General features: G+C 49.4%; 1 protein-coding gene across 14 annotated transcripts in view; it reads left to right on the top strand.

Annotated features, from left to right (window-relative positions):
• LOC112927059 (F-actin-monooxygenase MICAL2) overlaps window positions 1–27,703 on the top strand; it is a 136,402-nt gene that overhangs the window by 27,610 nt on the left and 81,089 nt on the right. For all 14 annotated transcript variants that reach the window (XM_072725657.1, XM_072725656.1, XM_072725647.1 and 11 more), the window contains exon 2: window positions 19,571–19,911. In XM_072725657.1, the coding sequence (XP_072581758.1) occupies window positions 19,648–19,911 (264 nt within the window). In that variant the 5' untranslated portion in view covers window positions 19,571–19,647. The remainder of the gene's footprint in view (window positions 1–19,570; window positions 19,912–27,703) is intronic.

Genomic DNA, 27,703 nt, shown 5'->3' with positions numbered 1-27,703 from the left:
TCCCTGGAGAAACACGGAATATAGGATGTGTCCACAGAGGAGGGTCAGGCAATGGGTGGTGAGTTTCATCATTGTCTGAAACGTATATGGGGAGGGATGTGTGTGCTGGCTCATCCCTCTTGTGCTCATATGGAGTTTTGTTTTGTCTCTGATTGACCACAATTCCAGTTGGTCTTTTCATGGGTCTCAATCTTCAGGCTGTGCTCTGGGTCTTTCATTCACCCAGGCTTGATACAGGGCCAGGCAGGTCCTGGTTACTCTTTTTTACTCTGCCCCTTCTTGCAACTTCTGGGGATTACAGACAGGAAGCCTAGGACTGACCACAGGCTCTATCTCTACTGGCAGGTTGAAACATAACCTTTGCCCAAATTATAGGGAATGTGATGTTTGCCAAATATGCACCTTGGATTATTTTCCAAAGATTGCCAGGTTGTAAACTTCTCTAGGGCAGGAGAAGTGTGCAGTGTTATATCAGTGCTGTTTACACCTTAGGCTTACATTGCACTTTACATTTTATAAAGATCATTTCATCTTTATAATAAGGCAGGTGGATTCATTCCCATTTCACAGATGAGAAAATTAACTTAAAGTTTTACCCTGCCCAGGGTAGTAGAGCCGCCTAAGGGCTGAGCTGGCACACATCCCGGGCCTCCTGTTTATAAATTCCATGATCTTAGACTCTCGCTAAGCTCCAGCCATATATAAATCCTTGGAGGGCCTAGGACTCAAGGGGAGCTCAGTAAATATTTGTTGAAGAAGTGAACTTTGGCTATTTTGGGGAGGGGTGGGTGGGTGGGAGGTACTCTTAACCATAAATGGATCCTCTTTGGCAGCAAAGGGGAAACTAACTACCCTGTGAAGTATTTGCATTTCTTGCCATGATAAGGAGCTGGTAAGTTCTCTTCTCACCTAGCCTCACCTCCAGGAACTGGGTCACGCACACTGAATAATTAATTCCCCGAATCCTTTACTCTGAGCTTCCTCCTCCTGATGCCGAGGTGATCACTGGTCTTCGAAAGGTCCTTGGCGGGGGCAGATCGTACTGTTTGTTGTCATAAATATTCAGATGACCCATCTAATTGCTCATGATGACTGTTCTTGGCCTAATCAAGTGACACTTGCAGTGAGTTAGTTCTGTCTGCCACTTTTCCCCCACCAACCTCCTTTAGACCAAAGATGAGTGATCCTTTTGATTGTCTTAGACATTCAGGGTTCTGTAGGGACACCCCTCCCTTCTCGCTGATGTCTGAACTCCTCAAGATTTTGTGGCAAGGGCTGGAGAAAGAACAGTTAGGCCATGTCAGCTTGGGAAGGAACACATGGGGTCAGGAAGACAGTTATCAAAATATCTTCTGGGCCTGCTCTTCCCCTAAGTGGCACTTGGGTCATGTTTCTTAGAGTCTTCAGGGGATACAGCTGGCCTCATTAGAGTAACCCAACTAGGTCTTGAGGTCAACAGGGTAGAGTGGAAAAAAGGAGTGGGCTGAGGCCAAAGACCCACATTCTAGTATTGATTGTCCACAGCATAGCTGCATGGCCTTGGGCCACTCACAGCACTTTGCCTACCCTCATATTTCTCTTTAAGGAAATAAGGGAGGTGCAGAGGGTTAAGTAGCATGTCAAGGAGTTTCCTAGAATTCTGTGACTTTTTAGGGCTCTGTCGGTCCTTGAGATTCACACTGATTTCTTCTCCAGGTTCCCTCCTCCTCACATAGCTGGAGCTTGCTTCTGTAGGCACTTTTCTCCTGGCTTTGTAGGCTTTCCACTTCTCCCCTGCCCAGTCTTGGGACATGCCAGAGTACAGATAAAACTATCTATTGCAGCCCTAGTCTCTTGCCACACAGCATGGGGAAAGTCTAACATTTTGATAGAGAGTTGGGAACCTCGGGGGTGTAGGTAGTATTGGAGGGGAGAGAGAAAAATCTTTGAGTGGAAATAAGCCAACCAAGATGATCAGGGGTTGTTGGGATAGCCAAGCTTTCAATGCCACAGTTATCCGGAGTTGAGTTGTTGTCGTTTGACTAGGGAGAGTAGATGCGTTCTGAGGAATATGGCCCCAAGTCTCTCCTTTTTTAGCCTGGCCAGGCTCTAGGCTCAGGAGTGACCACTCTGGAGCAATAAAGATCATAACATCGATAGAAGTCTGCTCAGTGGGAGCTACGAGATGTCCCAAACAAATAACTAACACAGAAAGGGGAAGGACTAAGAAAGGTGGGTTTGCCTCCAAGATGAATGATCAGAGGGTGTCAAAGCTGGAAAGAATCTACAGATCATCTAATCCAATTCTTCCATTTTATGGATAAAGAAACTGAGGCCCAGAGACATGACTTCACAATACCCATGAGGCAAGCTAGTGGTAGAACTGAGATGAAGGCCAGGTCTCCTGATTCCCGACCTTGGCAATCAAAAACATCCTCTAAAGTGGCTTCGCCCCCCCACCCCACCCCCGCCTGCCCCACACCATGTTGCATTCTCATGTGGGTCCAGCTGCCACACTTCCCACTTCTCTCTCTGACCTTGAGCATGATTGCCTCACGTGTTAGCAGGGCCCCACTCCTGCCACCTCATTGTTTATTGGGGCCTAATAAAACCTAAGTGCAGCCACATGGAGAAGTGGAGGCTTCTTCCCATGTGCAGGCTCTTGGGCTTGCCCTTAGTGACTTAGTACTGCTGGGTCAGCATTATTCTATTTTATGGTGGGTCTTGGGGTGAAAGATTAGCCTAAGACAGGAAATGAAGGCTCTGATCACCCAGCCTTAACAGCAGGGGCCTCTTGTGGGTCAGTCATTCAGATAAAAATCACCCTTGTTGCTCAGTAGGCTTCGTTCAGAGAATCCCAAGCTAAGGGTGTGGATTGGGGGCAGCCTGTACTGTCTCTGACCCCAAGAGAGGCCGCTTTGGGTGGGAGGGTGGCCACCTTAGCCCTGTGTTAATGGCACGTGAACCAGGCTAGGAAGCTTTCACTTTTTTAAAAATAGGACTCCATTTTGCTTAGTTTTTCCTACTGAGCTCCAAGAAATGGGCAGGCACTCGATGACACCTATGACTGTGTCTGTCCCTCACAGTAGCCTTCTGGGAGGTGGATGTGGTTACTGATTGTATCCAGAAGAAAACTGAGGCAGACACAGGTGAATTAACTCACAGGTGCCAGGGCTCAGGGGCAAGGTGTCTAGACTCCATGGCCTTTTCTTGGCCCACATTTCACACGGCCTCTCTCTCAGCACCGAGAAGGGCAGGCTGGGGCTAAGTGGGCTGGGCATTGATTGGGGCATCAAACATTTATTATATGACTTCTGAGTGCCAGGCCCTGGGCTGGGTTGTGGGGACGCAGGGGTGAGTAAGCTCTAGTCTCTTTATTCTTGGGACTTTGTGCCCTGGGCTGGCAGCAGGATAGATGCATATAGAGTTACAGCTACTCTTCTAAGCATTGTCATAAACACATCAAGGTGCTCTGGAAGCAACTGAGAAGAGAGCCTCACGCAGGGAGCGCTGCACCAAGCAGGTGCTGGGGGACTTGGGTTTTGAAGGACAAATAGGAGATTACCAGGCAGATAAAAAGGCAGAAGGTTTCCAAGTAAGAGGTGTGGTGGGTGGTATGAAAGATCTCGATTCAGGACTTGTAAGGAAGGGTTTATGTGCATGTTTTCCTCTTAGCTGAGGGTGAAACGAGTGGGACATTTAGTTGAGAAATAAGCTAGGGGAGGAGGAGGGGGTTTGGCACCAGACTTGCTAATTATGTGAGCGCCGTTGAAAGACATATTCCGTAGGGACCAGCAAAGATTCTCCTGATTTGAATTCTCCAGGCATCTGAAGTACCTTTCCCTGTAGAAACGTGCATGGGGCTTGTTTTCAGACGGTGTGTGTCTCCTTTCTACGTCTTGTGTCTCACGCACCAGCGGAGGTGTTTATTGATGGGGCGGCAGCATCAGGATGGTTCCCGCCACACTGGCAGTTCATGTTCAAAATGTCTCAGATTCCTCTTGCCAAATAAGCTGATAACAAACACCCTTGTGAGTTCATGTGCAGACTGTCTCTCCAGGGAGGTTCTGCATTCCAGACAGGGCCACACACTCATGCTGCAGGAGCTGGGCCGGGGGGTGAGAAGGCTACTTAAAAATAAAGAGCAATGGGAAGATATATTTTTCTTTTTTAAGCTGTTTTTAAGGGTGATATTTACAAGGCAAAAGGCTCCAGGAAGTGGATGACTTGCCATGAGAGAGAGAGAGAGAGAGAGAGCGCCAGAATCCTTAAAAAATAGCAGCTCTTTAGAGCGAGGGGAGTCATGATGAGGAGAAAGAGCCCGTTGGGAGCCCTGGTCTCTCTCCTTGAGGAGGATCCGCTTCCTGAGATCTTCCAGGACATCCTTTTTGGAAACAGAGCTTTGAGCCTGGTTTGTCCTTCGTCGGGAGGAGTCCGAGGCATCCCGGTCCCACATCACCGTCTCCTGTGTAGCCCCTGCGTGTGTGTTTCTTGTTTTATGAAGAAAGAAAAAGTCCTTTCGGAGACCCTTGCTGCTTATTTTAGTGAATGTCTTTTTCAGAACGTGAGGCCAAACGCCAAGAGGGAAGTCCAGCATCTTCATTCTGCCCACCCAAGTTTCTGATGTTGGCATGGAGGGGCCCTGTCCCCCAGACCCCCCAGAAAATCCAGCAGCGCGGTCCGGCCTACGGTCCTCGCCGCTGCACCGCTGTCTGTTGGGCTGTGGTCAGCGAGAGAGACACTCAGACCACCGAATGGGGAGTCCCCAGGGGGGCTCTGGTCCCGGAGGGCCTAGGCCAGCATCCCTGGGCTCAGGGGACCCGGCGGCGGCCGTCGGGAGGGCCTGGCATCCGTTTGAACTGCCCCCCGAGAGCCGCGTATTTGACGTGGACAGAGAGCCCCCTCGCTGGGTCCTGCTGAAGTGGGGACGTCCGCAGAGCTTCCTTGCTCTGTCTCTGGCCTGTTCACCCCCTGGAGGTCACATCTGAGAACCTCTCAGCTGTGTCCGTTTGCCTGGCACACGGTCTTCGGCGTCTACAGGGGAAGACATGAACGGATAAATAGCCAGAAATGTAAATCCTCCAATTTTCTAGCAGAAGCAAAAAGGACTCCGACAGGCCTCAGGCTGAGTGGCCTGACTGCCCTCCATGGTCCAGCAGGCGCTCCAGGAAACTCCCCTCTGGTCCTTGCTGCAGAGGGAATTACAGATCTCCCATCCCTAGACTGGGCCTAGGAGGGCGGCCGGATGAACTTTGAGCCACATCCAGAAGTTTCCCTACGCAAGACCGAGCCTTGTTTTCAGTGCTTAAAACAAATATACAAACAAGCCACCATAACAGCAACAATCCGCTGGCAATGCCGACCCCAAGGAAAGCAGAGTCTGTCGTTCTGCTGGCTACCCCAGCTTGCCCAGCCCACTCCCCCTTGGCTGACTATCCCAGGCCGGGGCCTCCCAAGCGCCATGTCCCTGTTTTGTCATTTGGCTTCTCAACAGCACAGGGGATTTCACGTTGAAATCGGAGATCCCGGCTTCTCAAGTGTGTTGATGTGTCGGTAGGCTTTGAACAGCCCATTGGGCTTTTCTGACTCAGGCAGGGCTGACCTGCTCATGCAGGTACACACACCTGCTCATAAAGGCTGAATGCAGGTTACAGGCCCCTGTGTGGAGACCGGGGCGGGGGGTGTGGCCGGCTGGACTGCTAGCTGGGTGGATGCCTCATGGAAGGAATGGGCAAGCATCTCCCCTTCCCCTGCCTTGGGCACACCCACACAGGGGCCAGGCTGGGCTGCCAAGGTCCCAGGAGGTATCATTTACATTGCTAATAACATTCACGACAGCATGAACAACAAAGCAGTATAATTACACATCAGGAAATTGATTCCGAAATTAAAGGTCTATAATTCAAATGAAAAAATTCCGGAGGTCTTTTAAAAGCCAACTCAAAAGGTGGTACCACATACGCTCTTCTGTTCTTCCTGAAACCAGATTTTTACTGGTAAATATTCATTTATTCAACAGACATATACTAGCTACCTACCGGGAGTGGACACCACGCTGGCGCTGAAGTCACAAAGGGAAAAATGAATAGACAACTCATTAAGGGCTGAACGAGTCAAAAAGGGACATAATATAAAAAGTCAAATTATCCAGATCTTTCATATTGATTCAATGCCAATTGTATACATAGAACTGAGCTGAGTACTCTGGGAAACAGGGAAAAACACCAGAAAACAAAAGACAGTGGCCTGTCCTTCAGTTTATATATTCATCGTCCAAACAAGACTAATGCACACAAAAAAATGTGTCGGGTTCAAGGTTAAACGAAGTGCCAGACAGTCTGGTCTGTGCTCCTCTGCTTGTGTTCCGTTTATCTGGCAATTTCTCAGAAGCTGGGGGGTTGGGGAGGGCAGAGCTCATTCACCTACTATGCAGGTTCTCAGTAAATGGAATGTGTGGAACCGGATGTGGTTAGTGACTCCCAGCCTGGCTTTGGGCCACAGAATTCCCTGGGGGAGCTAACAGCCTTTCCCCCCTTGGCCCGCAGGCTACATAAGTTCTGTTTGGGGTTGGGCCAAGGAAGCTATATTTTTGGATCCTTCCTGGTGACTCTGTGGTACAGCCGGGTTTGGTGGCCTCTGGCATGGACTCCAGGAGTGAAAGGTCGGTAAGTGGAGGGGGCAGCCTTGGTGCCTGAAAGCTTTAGCTCCTCCCTTAAGACCCAGCTCTGCTGCTGTTGCTGCTCAGAGCTTTCCTTCGGGCTTCCGGGCATTCCATGGGTCATTCCATCCTGTCTGTGTGTCTGCATGTCTGGTATCACCACAGCCATTACCCATAATTATTATTTAAATTTGATCCCCTGAATAGACTGTGGCATTCCTTTGGGACACAATGCATAGCAGCCTTCCGTTAGTACCACAGGGCCTGACCCTGCTCCAGAGGATGGGTAAGATTGGCGCAGGGGTAGGAAGAGGAAGCCAGAGGCCCGCTGTGGAGCCCTCCAGGGGCGCACCTGTCTGACGCAGCCATGGGGCCGCTAATACTTCTGGGCATTGAGCCTAACAAGGAAATGGGGGTTGCATGGAGGGCCTGGTGAACCCATCTAGGAGGTGTGGACTTTCACTGAGGGGTGTAGGGAGCCCCAAGGGCTGAGGGAACAGGCTGAGGCGGTGTTGGCAAAGTGGGAAGTAGAGCCTAGGTAGGAGGCCCTGGCAGTGACTCGGGTGGTGGGGAGACAAAGGGCAGTCACCCTTTAAGCACCATGTAGCCTGGATTCTGTAGCCACTCTTGCTTAGATTTTACCCAAAAGCAGGGGCTATTGGGCATCTATGGTTGCCAGAGGCACAAGCGCCAGGCCGTGGGCTGGGTATCGGAGAGCTCACAGTGCAGGGCCACAGGCAGGCCTGGGAGTGGATCAAGTGCAACAGGATGTAGAAACCGTCATGGGAACCTCCGCAGGGAATGGTGTGAGATGGGAGCTGAGGAGTGGTCTAGATAAGACCTCAAAGAACAGTGGCGTCCAGAAGACTGCCAAGCCAGACATCGTTGTGTTTTACCCTCATGTAGCCCACTGGGGTCAGGACTCTTATTATCCCCATTTTATAGATGGGGGAACTGAGGTTCAAAGCAGCTCGGTACCTCATCCAGGCTCCTGCACCTCGCCAGCGGTGGCGCATGATTGTGACAAGTCTGTCTGACTCCAGGGTCCAAACTGGGACCCTCAGTACTCTGCTGGCTTTGGTGTTCCAGCTCCAGAGCCCCCTGGGTCTTCAAGTAAAGAGAGTCCGTGTGGGCATGCACGACGGAAGCAGAACACAAGCCAAGGCATAGGGAGGGAGCTGTGGAAGAGTCTGGTTTATCAAGGGCTGCAGGGGGCTCAGGGAGTCAAGAGTACAAGGGAAGGGGCAGCAGTAGGGGGCAGGCCCAGAGCAGGCTAGGGGTGAATCGCGATGGTGGTTTCTGTTCTTGCTCTGCTGGGACGTTTGGACTTGGCCCTGAAGCTCATCAGGGGACCGCTGGAGGATTTGAAGCAGGAACAGAAGCTGACCAAGTGTGGGTTCTTGGTGTAGAGGTGTCTGGCAGCAGCTTGAGCAATAGGCTGGCAGCCTGGAGGGAGGTGATCTGGAAGTGGGAAGGGCTCGTGAGGAAATTTTGAGGGTTTAGATGAGAGCAGAGAGGAAGGTGGGTGGTAGCAGTGGGGCTGTTGTGGAGGTAGGCCTGGGTGCTGGACCACCTGGGAAGTGAGGGAGAGGGGCAGGGAAGGGGACTCCGATGGTTTGGCTCAAGGGCCTGGATGCAGATGGTGCTGTACCGAGTTTGGGGGTGCAGGGGAGGTAAACCGATCGCACGTGAGGTGTCTGTATGGGAGTCCTTGCAGTTGGCTCATGGGCCCAGAGTGCAGCAGATCCCATGGAGGGATATCTTGTTGGGTCATCAGGACGTAGCTATTGGTCAAACTACCGGAGTGTCTAGGTCCCTGAGGGCAAGAGGAGAGTAAAAATCAGAACCTCGGGACACAGTAAAATCTCAGGGACGTTTAAGGAGAGATGAGTCTGCAGAGCCTGAAATGGGAGCGATGGTGAGCAAGATAGGGTCCCGGATGTGATGATGGCCTGGTGTGACAGCCTTGGGTGTGAGGCCTGCAGCTCTTGTGTGATTGGAAACCAGACTGTGGTGGATGGAAGGGGAAGTGGAAGTGAGGGGATGAACTGTGCAGGGGTGACCCGGACCCAGTAGGGAAAGAGGGAGAGTCTCATTTTGCTTCCTCCAGTGAGAGCGGTATAGACCTAGCTATGACTGCTTTTGCACATGTTTTTGAGACTGACTTCATGTTGATAAATTCACACAGCAACAACAGACGCAGAACTTTTGTCAGTGAAATTTTTTTTTTTTTTTTTTTGCCTTGACCAATGCAGTCACTTAGCACAACTCTTTAAAATTTGGGGCCTTTGGAAGACAGACTCCGTGAGATGCGGCTGGGCTGTGAGCTTCTCGGGGCAGAGACTGCTCTGTGGTCGTCCCGGGGTCCTGGCGGAGGAGCCGTGTGCAGAGCCAGCAGGTGTTGTTGAGCGATCCTTTTCATGTTCACTTTGCTATGATTTCCCTCTCCTCCCCAGTATCCATCTCTGTCCTCCAGACCAATTACTGGGGTCCCAGTCCCTGAGACCTAACTTCAGCACATCAGGGGATGCACTGCCATCCTGATACAAGGCCACCTGGGGAGTGGCCTTGAGGACGTGCTAGGCAAAGACTCAGCGGAAAATATACCTTTCGCTCTCCCATCCCTGTGTAAGTTAGATTAAAAGGAAGGAGCTACCAAAAAAAAAAAGAAAAAAAGGAATGAGCTACCCTTTCCATTTGCGGGAAAACTGCACCAATTTTTCCCTTGGTTTGGCTTGGGCTGCCTTGAGCTTGAGGTAGGTAGGAGTCATCCCACTGCAGGTGCCGGAAAACATTGAGCACATCCGTGAACTTGCACCGTGAGGCACCTCATTTAAATTTCGCAGAGACTCCGTGTTGTTTATGACTTGTTCAAGGGAGTGCTCAGTGGCCCAGAGTCCATGCAGTTTCCACCACACCATGTCAGCTTCCGGGGACTCAGGAGCGGAGGGCTCAGGTGGGCGTGGGGGGCATTGACACCAGGGAAATGACTAGCTTATCTGCCCTGTTCTCCTGTCCTATTCCATTCGCATTTAGGGACGGGATGGGGATTTTCCATACAGGGTCGAGAGGGGTGTATGTGTGTGTCTCAAATGGAGAGGTGGGCAGGCTTACTCTGAGGGTCAAGCAACTTTTCCTGGATACTGAGGTCCTAGTGGTTGTTTTGGAAGTTGACCACCACAACAATGGTGCTGGGGAGAGATCCCTCTCACGTGTTCACCCTGATGTGACCGACAGCTTTCTGACCCACAGGCCAAATTTGACACGCCTCCCACACTGTGGTTTACCTCCTGCGTGACTTTAGGGAATGGTTCCTGCCTAGCAGATAAACCCTCGATTCTCAGTGACATCCTGCACTTGAAGTCTGCTTCTCACTATGTGAAGTCCAAATGTTTCAGGTCACAGAGGGCTTTCCCACGGTGTGGGTGGCGGGGGCACCCGGAGAATCTGGGTCCTTCCTTCTCCTGGCTCGGCCGTCTCCTACCTGTGGTTTCCAAGGAGGCTCTCCTCTGACAGAAGTGAAAGAGCTTGGAGGGTCACTGGGGGAGATGGCTGCGGGGCCTTCCCAGAAGTTGTGTACGTTACTTCTGCGCACAGTCCATTACCTCGCACTGGTCATATGGGCTCACAGATGTAAGGAAGGGCCTAGGAGGAAGGAGCAACGCATCTAGCCATCAGCTAGCCTGTCTCTGCCGTATCCACCAAAGCCCAAAAGTTATCTCTCAGCTGAGTTTTTATCGGCAGATTAGCTACTGTCTTCATCTGATAGTGCATCGAGATCTCATTATCCAGGGCCTAGCATTTTGGAGTTTGATGGAAGAAGAGGAGTCCCTGGCCTAGACAAGCAGACACGTCTCTGCTGTGGTGTGCAGGGCAGCACTTACATACCTTTGGGCTCCATCTACTTTGTGTGGGAGCACTATGGGCATGTGGTTAAGGATGCGGGTTCTGAACTCTGGCTATGGGGCTTCGCGTTACAGGTTCACCACTTCTGGCCATGTGACCTCGGGCCATTGGCTAACTTCCCTAATTCTCTGAAAAATGGGGATATCAATAGTGTCTAACAACGTCTGAGTTTGTTATAATATTAATTTCTTTAATAATAGGAAGTTTTTAACACATTGCCCAAGACTTCATAGATGCTCCTTTAGTGCCAACAATTCTTATGTTCCCAAGGATTGAATAGTCGTTCATTCGTTTAGCACATACTATGTTCAGAGAGAGTCTTTTGCTAGGAACCGAGAGTAGGGAAGTAAAAAAATTCACAGAAGAACTTGCTATAATTGAAGCAAGTACTAGATGCCATGGGAAGGATCTGACCCATTTGGGGCTAGGGAACTAGAGCATCTGGAGGAGACGGGCATTGAAGGAAGACTAGGAGTTCGTGTGGAGAGGATTTCTTCATAGCCACAGGCCCTGCTTAAGAACACCAAGTGATATATTGGATTTAATGTCTTTGGAATAGGGAAGCTTCTTTGTCTTACAATAGGATTCTTCTAAAGGAGCCTTACCCATGTCCCTGAAATTGATGTCAGCCAATTAAAAATATGCCCAACCCTTAACTTTGAAGGACAGAAGTCTCATCTAATGACACAGCCATTGTTCCCACTCGTTCGAGCCTGATGGCGTGCCCAGTGGATCTGAGCTGACTTGTCGTCAGGGAGCTCTTAGGGAATCTGTACACTGCAGGGAAGAATGTTCCCTGCTTTCTCAGACCTGAGTGTCTGCTGGCACCACTGCACGGGATGGTGAGAATGCAGATGCGTTCTCCCCTGGGCAGTGGGTGGTGGGTTTGGGGAGCCAAGACCAAGACTTGGGAGCCGGCTGTTGAAGGAAATTTCACAGATGCGTGTATGGGGGCAGGAGTATCAGTGGTGGTTGCCTGAGCAAAGCAGAGCAAGAGATAAAATAACAACTTGTCAGAACTGAGCTTCCACAGTCATTCTGGAGTCCAATAAGATTTGGAAGGAAGAATGAGAGAAGCCTGGATGACTTTACAAAAAAAAAAGAAAAAAAAAAAAAAAAAAAGAAAGGTTAAATGTTATTTCTTGAGCCAAATAAAACAAAGAGCAAGATCCTTTCATTAACTTAATGATTTCTTTTGCTTATTACATTTTAATTCAAAAGTACTTTAGAAAATTAACTTCAGTGTTAATTAGCGTAATTTTCTGTACTCTGGCCTTGGACAGCTCTGGCTCTTAGGTGGTGATGGTGGGGGTTTTCTTGTTGTTTTTGTTTTTTTTTCTTTTTGGGTAGTGGTGGGGGTTTTCTTAATGCATTTTATTTTTCTTTTTGTGGGAAAATATACAAAACATAAAACTTACCATTTTAACCATTTTTAAGTGTAGAGCTCCGTGGTAATCGAGTACGCTCACGATGTTGCAAAGGCGTCACCACCATCTACCCCCAGAACTCTTTCATCTTCTCAGATTCATAGTCTACACCTCAGACACGAACTCCCCGTTCCTCTCTTCCCCCAGCCCCTAGCATCTACCCTTCTGTTTCCTGTCTCTGAATTTGCTTCTTCTCGGTACCCTCACTAAGTTCTGAGACAGGATTGCCTCCTGGAAATCAAAATTGAGAGTTCACGGTTTTCCTGGGTACCTAGCATATGACCAAGACAGTTGGGGCACACACAGAATAGACTGCTAAGTTTTTGTTAGTAAAATGAGCTTAGTGTGTGTGTGTTGAGATACATTGAATTTTGTCACCTCTTGGCGTATTACCAGGTATGCAGGTTTCCTGCATATGGTATGTGGGTTCATGGGCAAGGTATCCTGTGGGCCCAGCAGGAGATGGGGTCTAAGGGGTGACTTCTTGGAAAGAGGCCAGGCATGCTGGACCCGCGGGCCTGAGGTCCAGAGAACAGACCTGTGGGGGAGGCAGCCTGGGGCCTTGACCCTCACCTGCTGGATTGCAAGCCCATTCTTCATCAAGTCAGCATGGTGCCAGGGCTTCTTGCCGGATGGCTCTTTCTTTTCTGGAGAAGAAGCATCCTGCTAGCTTGGTGGAGGCCTACAGGCACTTGCTGGCCTGAGGCAGGTAGGATCCCAAAGCCCCCTCCGGTCATCGAGACCAGTGGGCTAGTCAGGGACAGAAGACCCTAGACTTAGGATGTGTGTACAGGAGGCACTTGAACAGGTTGTACACACTCTGGAAGAACATTTGGGAGTGGAAAGTATGAAGCTAAAAATAAAAATCATCCAAAAAGACCATTTCCCCCCCACCCCCCCGACCTGCTTCTCTCACACATACTGTTCATGTTTGGCTTGTTTTCCTTCTTCTATAGATATTGCTTTATGGAGTCAGAATCCTATTGAGCACCTGAAATTATACCCTGCCCTCCTCACTCTGCATTAGGGTGTAAGCGCTTCCCTGTGGATTAAGTGTCTTTCTAAATATTATTTTTAAAGGACTGCCTAATACTTTATTACTTGGTTGCCCCATAACTTATGAAACCGTGCTCTGTTGTTGACACGCATAGACTCTCGGAGCCTGAAAGATCTCCAGAGACTTCAGAGCTGGACCCGTTTACTGTGTACAGTGTCTTCAACAAAGGCAGGCTGTACCAGTTCTGTCTACATGGCGTCGATCCGTTGGTGACTAAGTGTGGATTTTGAAGTGAGCTGGAACTGGGCCCCTTTCACAGCATCCCTCCTTGCTGCCTCTGGGATCCTGAGGAGGTAACTCTGTAGTTTGCCTTTTCTTCTGCCAAACAAGGATGGGTAAATGAGGTCAGCGATGTAGGCGTCTGGGACAGGGCCTGGCACGTTGTCAGCAGCTGAGCCACGCGGCTGTTGGTGTCCTCATGAGGTGGTGTGAGGGGTGGGCCCAGACTCCTCATGCCTAGGCTGGCCTTCTGCCCACCTTGGAGGCTTTGCTTCTGGAAGGTCCTTGAAGAGCGGCTTAGTGGTCCAAGCAGAGGTGTGGAGCACTGGCTAGAAATTCTTACTGAAAAATGTTTAAAGTAGGTACGTGTGAATGTACATGCATATATATACACACATTTATATATATACATGCACACACGTGTGTGCACACGTACACAATGCATGTGCATACATATATATCCCTGCATTTACATATGTACACATGCACACATGCATATGTATACACATACATGTATACACAGACACACACTAGGAAGCACATGTGGCAAACATAACTGCATTATAGAAAACAAAGATAGGCAAGTTCTGGGACCCCCCCCTGCCCTGCCCCCCAAGGACCTTATTGTAGAGCAGAAACAGAGGAAAGAAGACCCCCCCCACCCCATAGTCTTGGTGTGAGGACCCCTTAGGATAATGCTGGTGGAAGACCCTGGCCTGCCGTGGGCCTCTGGTCACGTGGGCCTCTTCCTGGCACCGTGACCTGTCAGCAGACAGGAATCTGGCTCATTGGAGCAGGAAGGGATCTGCTACTGGGCCTCCAGGAGGAAATGGATGGAGGTGAGGAAGCTGGAGTGTGTGAGGTCACTGAGTCAGACCAATGGAGTCAACCCACTGTTGAAAAGAGTCAGGGGAGGACCGAGGCTGGAAGGGCAGGACCCACACAGAAGGCCTGGCCTGAGCTCCCCACCTGAGGCAGTGTAGAAGGGAGGGCAGTTTCTAGGCCCTTGGGGCAGGCTGGGAACTTGTTAGGCCTTTCACGGTATGTCTCCTGGATGTGTTTTCCTGGGCCATTCCTCGCAGGGCTCCAGATGGTGTGTGTAAGAAAACTGCACGTGTGGTTTCAGCTTGCGTGGAAGGAAGGGCTTTGACTTCCTGTGGGTGATCCCTGGGGTTGAAATCAGGAACAGAAAGAAGCTTGTGGAGAGACAGGATTGATTGCCCTGGGGAGGAGGCAAAGGTGGAGCAGGCTGCCCCAGGAGGCCGTGTGCGAGGGAAGGCTGGGGACCCCTGGCTGGAAGGAGGCCCTTTCAGTCCCTTCCCAACCTTGGGAGATCCCTCTTTCGGTTCACGTTGGTTGCTGTATGTCCTTGTAGATGGAAAGCCAGGCCTCCTCTGGCCAGGTGAGAAGATGAGGTGTGCAGGCCTCACCTGTGAACCTGGGCTCTGCAGAGATGCAGTGTCCCTGTGGGTGGGGGGTGGGGGGTGGGGGGGTACTTCCCGGGCTGCCTCTTGCCTCACCTTACCTGTTGGATCCAGGGTCTTCTGTATGTGAGGCTCGGGGCCGCGGCTTCCAGTTTTTCTGGCCACCCTGTGAGTGCATGAGGGTGAAAACCAACCCTGCCTGGGGGCTCATTGGCGAGGTCATTTGGGGCACTCGGGTGGCTTAGGGGTTGAGTGACTGCCTTCAGCCCAGGGCGTGATCCTGGAGTCCCAGGATCGAGTCCCGCATCGGGCTCCCTGCATGGAGCCTGCTTCTCCCTCTGCCTGCGTCTCTGCCTCTCTCTGTGTGTCTCTCATGATTAAATATATAAAATCTTAAAACAAAAAACAAAAAAACCCTGTCATTTATCCACTACCTGGTCACACTGTTTGATGCCATTTGGCAGGTGATGAGGCCCAGGGAAGACAGAGGCTGGGGTCCTCAATGTGAGCACCCTAGAAACTCTTCAGCCAGGCAATGCCTTCTCTCACTTGAGAGGTACTTTGGGGCTCTGTGCCAAACCTTGAACTTGTCTCCCAGATGCCCCGGACTGAGCCCATTACTCATGCTGTTGTTGCCAGCAATCCAAAGCTCTGAGTTTTAATTTGTAGCAGCCATGGGCAGGGAAAGGGGGGTTGCTTTGTGACTCATGAAGTCACACAGGCAGGAACCACAAATAAGGAACCAATTGGCAAAAACCAAATAGCTTCAGGCCTATTCTTGGAAACTAAAGCATCACATCTTATTTATTCCCAGAAAATGAAGAAACCTTTCGTATTTCTGGGTGGCTTTATTTATATTAAACTCTAAATATCCTATCAAACTCTAAAAAACAACAGCTGGGTGGTGGTTGACAAGGAAAATTTTTACAAGAGCTATAACCTGAGATCCTCTGATTTAACTAATCCTCGATTTTCTTTTGGGGAAGGAGAAAAGGTACCCACCAGAAAAAAAATTCCACTCCAGTCTCTGGAAGAAGGGGTTTGGAGCTCAGACTCAGTCTCCCAGAGCCCTCCCAAGTCAGCCTTCCTAGCCCACTAACAGAACTACCTGTATCAAGGATGTTTTTTATTACTGAAATTACAGAAACCTCCTTAGTCCCCACTCTATATTTGAGAGAATTGAAATCTCAGAAGTTAAGTGAGTTGTCCAAGGCTATCCAACTGGGAAGTGGATTTATTCAAAGCCTATGGCTTCTAGTTTTATTTATTTATTAAAGATTTTATTTATTTATTCATGACAGAGACAGAGAGAGGCAGAGACACAGGCAGCGGGGGAAGCAGGCTCCATGCAGGGAGCCCCACGTGGGACTCGATCCTGGGTCTCCAGGATCACACCCTGGGCTGAAGGTGGCACTAAACCGCTGGGCCACCGGGGCTGCCCGCTTCTAGTCTTAAAGTACAGATAATTCCTTGAGCTGGGAAGCTAGTCCCTCCCTTCTGATTTGATGACGTTTGGGCCCTTTGAGGAATAGTAATTGACTGCTGGTTATCATGTAGCTGCCAGGTGCTAAATACATCACATCCATGATTGAGTTTATTCCTTGTAACCCTACAAAGCCAGTGTGATTGTCTCATTTTACAGATGAGGAAACAGGCTGAGATACGTTAGATCACTTGCCTAGCAGGTGCATGAGACCAGATTCACACCTTCATCTGCTAGACTCCAAACTGTCTGAGGCTCTTCCATGAGGAAACCTACCCTCATGGGTGTTAGGGTCTTTTTTAAGGTCTTTGACTCCAACTGCAAAGCTGATTTTGCAGGTTGAGACCAGACCCTTCAGACCAGGGAGGCAGGCTGAGCCTGGTACGAGCTGCTAGCGTACAGTCCAAGGAGCACCGTCTGCAGTCCGGCCACCCCTCTCCACCCCCACCCCATATCTCCCTCTAGAGAAGACCGAGTTCCTAGGGCCCCCATGCACAGCCAGCGCACTCCACGCCACCTTTGGCTCTCCACTGGAACCCTAAGATTAAGTCGTTCGGTTTTCTTTTGGGGGAGGAGGGACGGCAGCTAGAGTGGGAAGGATACAGGTTCTTCCAGTTTGTAAATGATTCTCTGGGAGTCAGGTTTGGCTTGATATCTCTAAACAGTTCACCCTTTTAGACAAGGGGGAGCTGGCAACTCGAAGAATTGATGTACAGAAGTGTTTTTTCAAACTGGTGCATTCCCCGGACACGAATCTGCCCCACGTGAGAGAGATGCAGTGCACATTTCCACATCTGCCAAGTGCCTCCCAGGGCCTGGCTCTGCCCCCACACACCTCGCCCTACACAGCAACCCTGCAAGGTGGAGAATACCAGCTCTCTTACAAAAGGAGAAACTGAGGCTCAGAGCTTCTATGGCTTGTGTGAGGCCGTGAGGGCAACCAGGGGCCAAACTGAGCTTGGACGTGGGCTCCAATAGCCCCAAAGCCTGGATGGGCAGGTGGCTCTCTCTGCACCATCTGCCCATCCCCAGAAAGGACTACAGGGTGCCAGCTGAATTCAAGTAGTTTTGTCTTTGTCAACGGCCGCATCCTTTGTTCAGTGCTGGGCACAGGAATGGTTCCAAAGATAGAGACTGGGGATGTTCCTTCCCTCTGAAAAGCAAACGAGTCTTGCTCTCTGTTTATGCTCTCTGGGTGGTAAGTCTTGTACCTGGGGAAGAGCTGAAACAGTAGGAGGCAGTGTTTATGGGAGCGATGCCAAAGTGAGCACTGCGGACCTTTAAGGAGCCGAGAGAGCATCTGGGAGGGAGTCCGTGTCTTATGGGCACCTGGCAAAGCACAGGGCCAGCTCTCCATGCGCGGTGACTTTGCAGGGTGGCGGGGAGCAGAGCCTCCAGGTCAGGGCTCCTGGAGGACAGAGGCCTGGCTCAAGAGTGCCCCGGGCTAGGCCTGGCGCACGGAATGGGCCCTCAGCCACGCACGGTGCCAGGCATGTCGGAGGTTCCTGGGGACGGGGTGACGGGTAGTGTCCCTGCTGTTGTCAGCGCCCCCGTGGCCAGCAGCATCTGGGTGTCTGCCCCCAGCAGCGCCCCCCACCCCGGGTGCTGCCCGCGGGCTGCCATACACCGTGCGTGCATGCGAGTGCGCGCCTCTCTCCTGGGGCTCTCCCAGCTACCTTGCTCGTTACCGCCTCCCACCACCTCATCTTCCCAGAGGCTCCTCTCTGCCCTGTCGCTCTGTCTCCTGCCCCCTCCATGATCTGCCCTGGATGCTCCCTCCACACCTTGTCATGAGTTCTGAACTCTAGAAACTCTGAGCTTGCTGTGTGCTGGCTCTTTCCCGACTCACATCTGTATGGCCTTTCCTTTGCCTGAGAACCTCTATTCCCTAGTCTTCTAGTGAAATTCATCTTGTTCCTAAAATTGTAGTGTTTGGGGCATCCTCCACTCCCCCTGCCCGCCCTACCCCATGGCTCCTTTGGACACGTCTAGGCTCTCTCAGACACCTCCTTATCTGGCTTCCATGCACCTTGCTCATCTTTTAAAAGCGCTTTCCTGTTGTCCTATAATCAACTCTTCATACACCTGTCTTCCTCCCTAGGCCCCATCTCTGCATCCTCAGTACCTGGGGGGCTGCATGGCTCTTGCTTAGGCACCAGTAATTGTTGCTGAATGAATGAGTAAAGGATGAAGGAAGAAAATAAACACTTTGCTCTGCTTTTAATGTTATAAGGCCAGCCCACAATCCAAATGCACCCACAACAGTGTTTCTGTCTGGAGAGTGGGAAGCCGCCCAGCCCTAGGGCCTTGTCTCTGTATTTGCTGACCTCCTCCCACCAGGCCTCTGTCTGGGGAAGCTTGATATGCTTGCTGTATGCTCTTGTTTACAGACCCTCCCGAGCCCTCCTGACAGCTGGGCCAACCCTAGTTCCTCTACACTTGTCTTCTTGCAGTAGCTTTGGGTTCTGGAAAAATAGCTTTTGCTTTGGAAAATCGACCCTAACTTATTTTTGTTCCTTTGAAACTTGAATGACTTTCCTAAGAAATGCCTGAGGTTAGAGTGGTGCAGAGAGACAGGCCAATGGCCCAAACCCAGGCGAGCTATTTTCGTAATGTGAATGAATACCCATTGCATTTTTCCTTCCATCGGCCTCAGCACTTGTTCCAAACAACTCACAGCTTGGGCTCACAGAGCGCAGACTCCTTTTGCACATCAGGAGGAGACCCATGTGTGTCTGTGTCTTTCTGTATGTCTGACTGAGGTAGATGCTGTGCTTGCAGCTGATACTGGGAGTAGAGGGAAGTTTCGAGAAGTTGCCATTTGTCATCTGTATAGGGGAAAGACCTGCCCTCTGGTAAATAGTGGAGGAAGACTTTAACGTTTTGTGTCTAAAGATATGTGAGAAGGCCATGAATTCTAGCGAGGCAGGTGCTTTGAATTTTTTGGTCTGTGTGCTAATGTCATGGGGCTAGATTACACTAATATTACTCAACTAATTTGTAGCACCACGGATTAAAGATTTCCGTGGTGCTTGCTACATCTGGTGTGCTTTTCTGGTTTGTCCCCCCCCCCCCTTTTCTAGTTGTTATTTCTAGAATTATCTGGCTCATAACAAGATTGACCAGGTAATGCTGACATCAGCCAAGGTATATCTTTGAGTGACCTGTATGTAATTCTTTTATAGCCAGTGAGAGGAGTGGGTGTTGGCAGGGGGAAAGAGACAGCCAGCAAGACAGCATTGCCAGCTCAGAAGGCATGATTGTACCTTTTCTATAGACGATTTATCTTTAGCATTAAGTGCTATGTTTAGTATGCTTAGCATCCCAAAGGAATTTTATTTTTCCCTCTCAGCACCCATTCCCCAACCCTGCCCTCATTACCATGGAGCTCACCTCTGCCCCCACCTTCCTTTGCAGGTGTGACGTTTTTCCAGGTACTTCATGGTGTTCTCCTCTAGCTTCTCCAAACCACTGCTCTACACAGCTGCTGAAACATGGGGGAAAACGAGGATGAGAAGCAGACCCAGGCCGGGCAGGTCTTCGAGAACTTTGTCCAGGCTTCCACGTGCAAAGGCACCCTCCAGGCCTTCAACATCCTCACACGACACCTGGACCTAGACCCTCTGGACCACCGGAACTTTTATTCCAAGCTCAAGTCCAAGGTGACCACCTGGAAGGCCAAAGCCCTGTGGTACAAACTGGACAAACGTGGATCCCATAAGGAGTACAAGCGAGGGAAGTCTTGTATGAACACCAAGGTAAGGGAAAATCCTGTGTAGACATTTCTTACCTTTGAGGGATGTGCGTGTTGGCTTGCTGGGAGGTTAGGAAGCTGTTGCCATTTTGCCATTCTAAGGTCCTTAATAGGTATGGGTATGTGTGAGATTTTGCTTGGTTGAAGATTTCCTTTGCCTGCACATGCACAGCTTACCCTGGGTGGGAGCTTCTGTCTTAAGAGGCCTCAGCTACTCTTCCTGTGGCCTCTCCAAGGCAGAGAGAATAAATGCATGCTTGGCATTATCTTGCTTCTACTGTCACCACTATTACTGCTAGTAGCTACTATTTATTGAACAACTTCTGTGTGTCAGGAACTGTATAAACATGGTCTCAGTGAACACCTATTACATGGTCCTTTGGGCCATTTTAGAGCTATGGAAACTGAGAAGTCCATTATCTAGCTCGAGATCCCACAACAAGGAGGCAACTTTGGTCTGATTCAAGAGATTGTACCCTAAATTCCATTCCATCTTGTAGAAAGATCCCTTGACTTTGATTGGCTAAGAAATAGGTCTTTGGTCCTTCCTGCCTTTTCCTCCCTCTCTCTTTCCCTTCTTCTCTCCACCCTCTTCCCCAGGATGCATTTCTGTGCTCAGGGTCATACTCGTAGTTAACCCTCCACAAGCTGATTACTTCCCCCACTCTTTGGCCACAGGTGACATTGATGGACATCACATCTCTATCACTGCAATGCACACTGCCTAAGGGGCAGCCGGAAGTCAAGACATCTTGGCCTGGCCCTTGGGGGGCTGTTGGCCCCAGGCAGTGGTCCAGACTGTATGTTTAGGTTAAAAGTGAGCGTGCTGTATTTAGACCTCACAGGAGGTAGTTTAGCCAGAGCCCTTGGAATTTTAGTCGGTGCCAATCCCAGACAAGGGGATTGAACTCTCCATGGCAATCAGGACTGTTGTGTTTTTGTTTTGGTGATGAGGAGCTGTTGACTGTACCGTGGGATACGGCCGGCCGCGTTCCCTTGCCCCCAGGGGGACAGCTGCCAAAGCTCCTCCAAGCCTGGGGCGCGCTGACTTTATGGGGCATAAGAAGAGCATTCCCACAAGTCCAGAACTTCAGCCCAGAGCTCTAGCCATCCAGGCAGTGCCTGCCCATAACCTGCCAAGCTTTATGCCTACACAGAGGAGACAAAAGTGTTAAAGAAAGAGAAGAGAAAGGGGTGCGACAGGTCGCTGAGGTGCCACCCCCACCTAGCTGCTGTGACTTCATGGCTCCTGGTTCCCTGGGAAGCTCTTCAGACTTGGAGAGAGGGGGGAGCTGTTTGCTTTCAAAGTATCACCCTTTTCAGTAACTGTGTGTGGCAGCTTTCTTTTGAAAAGTTCCCATAGAAGTCAGGTGGCCAGGCTGTAAGGTGTTTTCTCGGGAAGGTTTTCAGAGGCCTTATTCTATGAGGAAATGCCATGGCCTCATGTACCCAGCAGTGTCTGGCTGTTGAGGGGACTCTCTTGGTGCTCTGAAGACAGACCTGCAGAGGGAGTGAGCGCCCGGGGGGATGGAATGGAGGCTCGACCACTAGGAAGATGCCCTTTTTTCAAAAATCATCAGTCAGTTGCCTTGCCTGTCTGGCCAGCCTTTATTTTTCAAGCCTTGATGAGTTGAAATAGAAGAGTCCTTGTGGACTCTTGAGGTTGGCAGGTCACTACTGGTGCCGGGGATACAAAGGGAAGGCACTAACATTGGTAGTTAGTGATGCTGAGTTGAGAGTGTATCTTGCTCCGGAATTTTCTGCCTTGGAGGAGGAGGAATAAGGACCTTTCAAACGTGTGGTAGCCCATCTCCTAAGCACCACCTAGATCCTGAAGCATGGAACACATTTGAAGATGTGCTCCAAGTATGGCTCTGACTGTGCGAGGTCACTTGAGCTGCACACTTCAGAAACCCAGCTCAAACCTAAACAAAAAAAGAGAATCATTAACTTGTATAAACAGGAAGGTCCAGAGAGTCTTTTCCCATCCTCTCTCCTTCCATCTTTGTCTTGGACGTTTTGCTCTATGTTGGCTCCAGTCTTCTCTCCTACAGATTTTCTCCATGTGGCCTCTAGTTCCTATCTTTATAGCTCTGTGACCCAAAGGCTAGACTCTCTTTCCTCCTGCTCAATATTGAATAAAATTTTAGAGAAGGATTCTAACTGGCCTGTGTCTGGACCAATTATTGTGCCCAAACCAGGGGAACTGGCTATTGTCTTTGGTAGCCCTTTCAAGCATCATATGATAGACATGAGGGAGGAGCAGGTTCCCAAGATGTGGGATGGATAAATAACAGGGTCCTCTACAGGGACTGTGTGCATCCTGGTTATGGTATAGTCTCTCTCCATATCGGATTCATGTGGATGGTTAATGGCCAACTCTAAGAACCTAGAGCTTGCAGTCCTTGTTGTGAGTCAAACAAAACACAGAACACGGGTCCTCCCTCTCTTCTAACATGAACAGACTCTGTCTCACTCACACACCTCGCTTAGGTATCCTTGGGTGTAGTAGTTTACGCTGAGCATTAGCCAAACAAGAAATGCTGGGTATTAGCATGCACATGGATGATCATTAATGCTAAGACATATAACATAGGTGTGTCAGGTATCAGGCACATGGTCAAGCTCCTGGCTAGCCACAGCTAGAGTAGAAATTAACTCATCCAGAACCCAAAACTTTCCATTGTTGCGGATACCTCAGAACCATCTGGAGTGGATCAGGGCTTTAGCATTTCACCGCATATATCAGCAGCTACCGCGCTCTTCATGCCAGCAGTGTGCGAGTGTGAGTGAGCGTGTGTGTGTGTGTGTGTGTGTGTGTGAATGCATGTATGTTGGTAGTGGTGATTGAGGGAGATTGACCAGCATCTGTTTGGAGAAGGAAGCCTCTGATAGGGGTAGGGGAACAGGGAGAAGGACCTACATTGTCATTAGAGTATTGGCTTAGGTGTCAGTTGCATAATCTAACTTGGGATCATTGTTTACTAATTAGTTATGAGGGTTTTGTCAGGCACTTAATAATTCTTTCCCTGGGTGTGATCTGTTTGGATAAGGATACAGTGATCCAAGGATCAAGCCAAATTAACTCTTTTAGGACTAACACTGGTTCTGCATCCGGAGAGTACCTTTACCAAATATCACATCCAATTATGTAATGTCCCTGGGGAATACAGCCCAGAAAGGTGGGGGTGGGGGGAAGCAATATAAGGTTTGGCATGGGAATTGCCGTCATCACAAAATCGTGGAGTCTGGTCTTTTATATGTACCTAGTATCAGAAGGAACTGGAGAGGATGTTGTGTACAATCTCTACATCTGACAGGTAACACAGAGGGGCCCAGGAACCTGAAGCCATTTATCCGAGGCTAGCGGGCAACTTTGTCAGGATTTGGACTCTGTTGATGGGTTGGCTCCAATATTCTTTTGTTCACTCATTCAGCAGGTATTTCTAGCGCTCTATGCACCTGACAGGGGAGGTGGCTTGAAAGACAAATGAGAAGTGGCTCTTAGCAGTTTGGGAGACAGAAACATAATTATTTCTGTATTTATTAACTTACCTAGTCATTCATGAGGTGAATAATTATTGAGCAGTTGCTGTGTGCCAGTCACTTGTGTAGGTACCAGTCAGCCACGAGATAGCTCGGTGGCCTTGGGCAGGTTGCTTAAATCATGGGTCCTCAGTAGCGATCTGTGTAAAATGAGGATAGCAATGGTCACTCTCTCATGGAGTTGCTGTGAGCACTAACTCAGGCGATCTTTGTGAGGGATTTAGAACGTTGCCTGGTACATATAAGTGAACCGCACATGCCTGGCCAGTATTTTCACTGGTATCCTAAGTGTACGAGACAGGTGTGTACACAGTCTGCAGGAGCCTAGAAAAGCAATGACTGAGCATGACCGGAGCAGTCTGGCAATGCTTCCTGGAAGAGAAGGTATGATTTGGAGCTTGACGTATGAGAAGAAGTTTGCCTCGCCGAGCTGAGGGAACACAGGACAGGCAGCTGTATTCCAGGAAGACTGTGTTGCTTTGTAAGAGGAATGAAGGTGAGAGTGGGGAGAGGGTGAGAGCCAGAGAGAGCAAAATAGGTGGATGTGCAGGAAGTGACCCGGAAAGAAGGGCCTCCCGGGGGCCAGGCTGTGAAGAGAGGGTTGCAGGGTCAAACAGAGGACCTAGGGGACCATTGAGGACGAGCCCTGGATTCCCGACCCTGGGTTCTTTCTACCACCTTCCATGGGGTTGCTCAGTAATCACAGATAACCAGCGCAGACCAGAAGGCATTTGTACATCATAAAAACATGCTCACAGGAAATGACTCATGGACTCTTGTCACCAGCAGAAACGGGGCCAGCCTATAGAATGAAAACTGTTGGGTTATCTTGTGAGAAGGAAATGTCTGTATTTTGTGAACATCCAGCAGGGTCACCACCTACCTTTTGTTCCTGACTGTGACCCTTGCCCATCTCTGCCCCTGCAGTGGCTCCCCAGTGGTGGGTAGCCCAGGCTTAGCTGATGCAAGTGGTTCTTGAGCTCCACGAGCAGAGCACAGGAGGAGGTAGGGAGGTAGGGTGGGAGGGGTGAAGCTGGCAGGGAAGGCTGCTATCTCCAGGCCTAGATAAGCCTATCTGGCATTCCGGACCTCTGAAATCACCCACCACTGCCCTCACAGTAGGGCTCTGCTGTGCTGGCTGGGGCATGTCAAGTGCCATTCTGCCTAATATGGCCAGCTGCAGGCATGGCCCATAGAGCTATGGAAAGCAGAGGACGGTCTCTGGGGTATGCAGTTCTGCAGGTGAACTCTGGATTTGTCTGCTTACCTGTAATGGCCTCCTGGCACTGCTGTGTCAGACATGTCTTCCAGCCCAGGTTACAATGAGTTTGTGTTCATCCCTACGCTTGACACCACTGCTCCACGTGGAGTTGGCAGGTTCCGCGTGAGTGTGTGCGCTGGACATTATATATGAGCTTGAGTGCATCCAATCTCCCAAATATTAAAGTGTGATGTAAAGCTCTCTCTTTTTGGCTATCTTCATAGGAAGTGGTTAACTCGGGTTCACTGTGGTTCATTTTCTAAATACAGTTAGATAAAGACTTCTTTGTCTTTTTAAGAAAAAAAAAAACTAGTGTTCTTTAAAAAAGAGATGTATGCTTATGATTAAAAAATAAAACATTCAAGCAGGACAAGAACATGTACTGTGGTAGGTATATCTTTTCCCCAAACCCCCAGGTCCCAACCCTAGAGGCAACCGCTGGACTCTTTTCCATATGGTTTTTCTGGAAGTCTCTACATGTGTGTTCGTGTGTGCGTGCAAACAGATGTGTGCATCCCCCCGTTACTTATTTTTTACTGGAAATTTTTTTTTTTAATATTGTGCACATTTCTTTCACTCACCTCGATCTTGGAGATTGTTTTGTATCAGTTTGTGGGGCTCTAATCCTTCTATTATTTTCGTGGCTTCCCATTTCACTCTTTAACGGCTTAGCTCATTCTGAAATAGCGCTGTAATACATTTACTCACACATGCTCCATATACACATGAAGGCATATCTATGGGACAGTTGTGAGGATTCTGAGCCAAAGGATATATGTGCATCACATTGAAAATATTATAGGCATTGTCGCCTTCTCCCTGGAGGTGCTTCCAGCGGGCATTCCCCAGTGACAGTGGCAGGAGAGGGCCAAGAAGAGTCTTTCTTTGAAAGACCACAGCAGGGTGTAGCCTACTTGGATCTCTGTGGCCTTGCTGAGTGAGCATTGGGATGGACAACCCCCCTGCATCCAGGAGTCTGGCTGGTGGCCTTGAGCAGGGACACTGAGTGAAGAGAGCAGTCCAGTAACAATCAGGCAGGGATGGCTGACCCCTCTGTAACAATCACAGCCACAACCACAACAACTTCATTACTGTTATTAACACCCAACGTCTGCATAGGGCTTTAAGTTGAAAAATAGTTGCATATACGTAGTTTTGTTCAGAGGTTTGCTCTATCAGTGAAGTTTAATGCTCTTTTGCAGGGGGAACAAATACAAGTGTATACTTTCCTCTTCAAATTCCAGCAGGTAATGGGATCTTTGAGAGCCCTGGTCCAGGGAGGATCTATACTGCTTGTGCCAAATGGGGGCCCCTTCCTGGCCTAGCTAACTTGTTCTTTGCGTGATTCAGTTTGAGCAAGCATCACCTCCTTCAGGGCACCCTCCTTGATCTCTTCTCCACATCCCTTTCTCTTATTCCATCCTCAGTCTGGGTCTGGTGCCCAATGGGGACCCCAGACTCCAATCCTACCAGAGTTTGCTAATCAGTATCCTTCTTTGATTGCTTTTGTGTCTCTCACTGTGGGCTCTGTGAAGACAGGGACATGCCTGGCTCATCCCCAGGTCTCAAGCACCCAGCTTATTTTTAAACCAGATATCACTAGAGAGAGAGAGAGTGGCTTGAGGTTTGGTGGCTATATTCTCTGATTCTCTAGGTCCGCATTGTTTAGTAGAAACACAATGCAGGCCACATACGTAATTTAACAGTTTCTAGTAGCAACATTTGAAAAGTGCCAAAAATAGTGGAATTGATTGTAATAATATATTTTATTTAATCTAATGTATCTACAATATTATTTCAACCTGGAGTCAATATAAAAAATAGTGAGAAATCTTATGTTTTTTATTAAGTCCTAAAATCCTGTATGTATTTTACAGCTCATCTCCATTCAGACTAGCCACATTTCAGATGCTCAAAAGCCACATGTGACTAACGGCTGTTAAATTGTCTAGTGCAGTCCTAGGTGTTCCATCATATTTGTCACCTGTAGTAGCAAGGTGGCTGTTGCAGCTGCAGCCATCACATCTGCTTCCAAGACAGGAAGAGAGAGGGTAGATGGCTGCTCTAGCTACCAAAACGTCGCTTTATTGTGTGGGCCAAAGTGTTCCCAGTTACCCCATTAAAACCCCCATGGGGGGGAAAAAACCCATGGGGGGAGGAGTTGTCATCTATACTTTGGCTGATTCCCCAGCACCTAGAATAATGCCTGACAATGGGATAGGTATTTGTCACAGGTTAGATCTTCAAAAGCAGATGCTTAGACGGTGTTTGGAGTAGAAGGTGTTCATTAGCTATCAACACCTGCAAAAGGAATGGGAGAGGAAGCAGGATTGGGCGGAAGAAGACTGCACACGAGAGAACCAAATGCCTGCAGGTTCAAGCAGTGGGTCCTTTTCTAGTTGGCCTTTCAGCAAATGGGTTTTGTGAAAGACAAAGGGTGGGGGGCCCCGGTTCTCTCTGTAACATGTTTCACACGCAGGAATACAAGAGGTGTACTGTATGACATAGTTATAAGAGTCTATCCATACTTTCTCCTATGTACTATATATAAAATAATATTACATAAAAGCGATTTACCTTAAACTTCACTGCAGCTCCTTGGGAAGAAAACCCAAACATGTTCTAACTTCAGAGCCTGCTCAGAGCCTCCAGCTGTATGTACCATATTTTATTGCCACCTGGCATACTTCCCACCTCCTCTTATGTGTGGTAATCTTAGATATAAATATGGGGTAGCAAGCTGTCACCAAACGTTTGTCCATAGGAGTTCAGCAGTGAGAAGATTTTTATTCTTGCATCCTTTCTTTAGGAGAGAGCTGTCGAAATCAGGGGGAAATTCCTTTATGTCCAAATCCAGGGAAGTTTCCTTTACCCCCTTGCCCAAGGAGCTAGCATCCTGAGGCTTACTCCACAGCTGTTTATTGCGCTCCCTTGCTTTAAGGAAGTGATCTCTTCCATTTACTTCTTTTCTCCTTTCCTTTTTTTTTTC

This window comes from Vulpes vulpes, chromosome 11, assembly GCF_048418805.1.
Source record: "Vulpes vulpes isolate BD-2025 chromosome 11, VulVul3, whole genome shotgun sequence".
Lineage (NCBI taxonomy): Eukaryota > Metazoa > Chordata > Mammalia > Carnivora > Canidae > Vulpes > Vulpes vulpes.
This window is presented reverse-complemented; position numbering and strand designations above follow the sequence as displayed.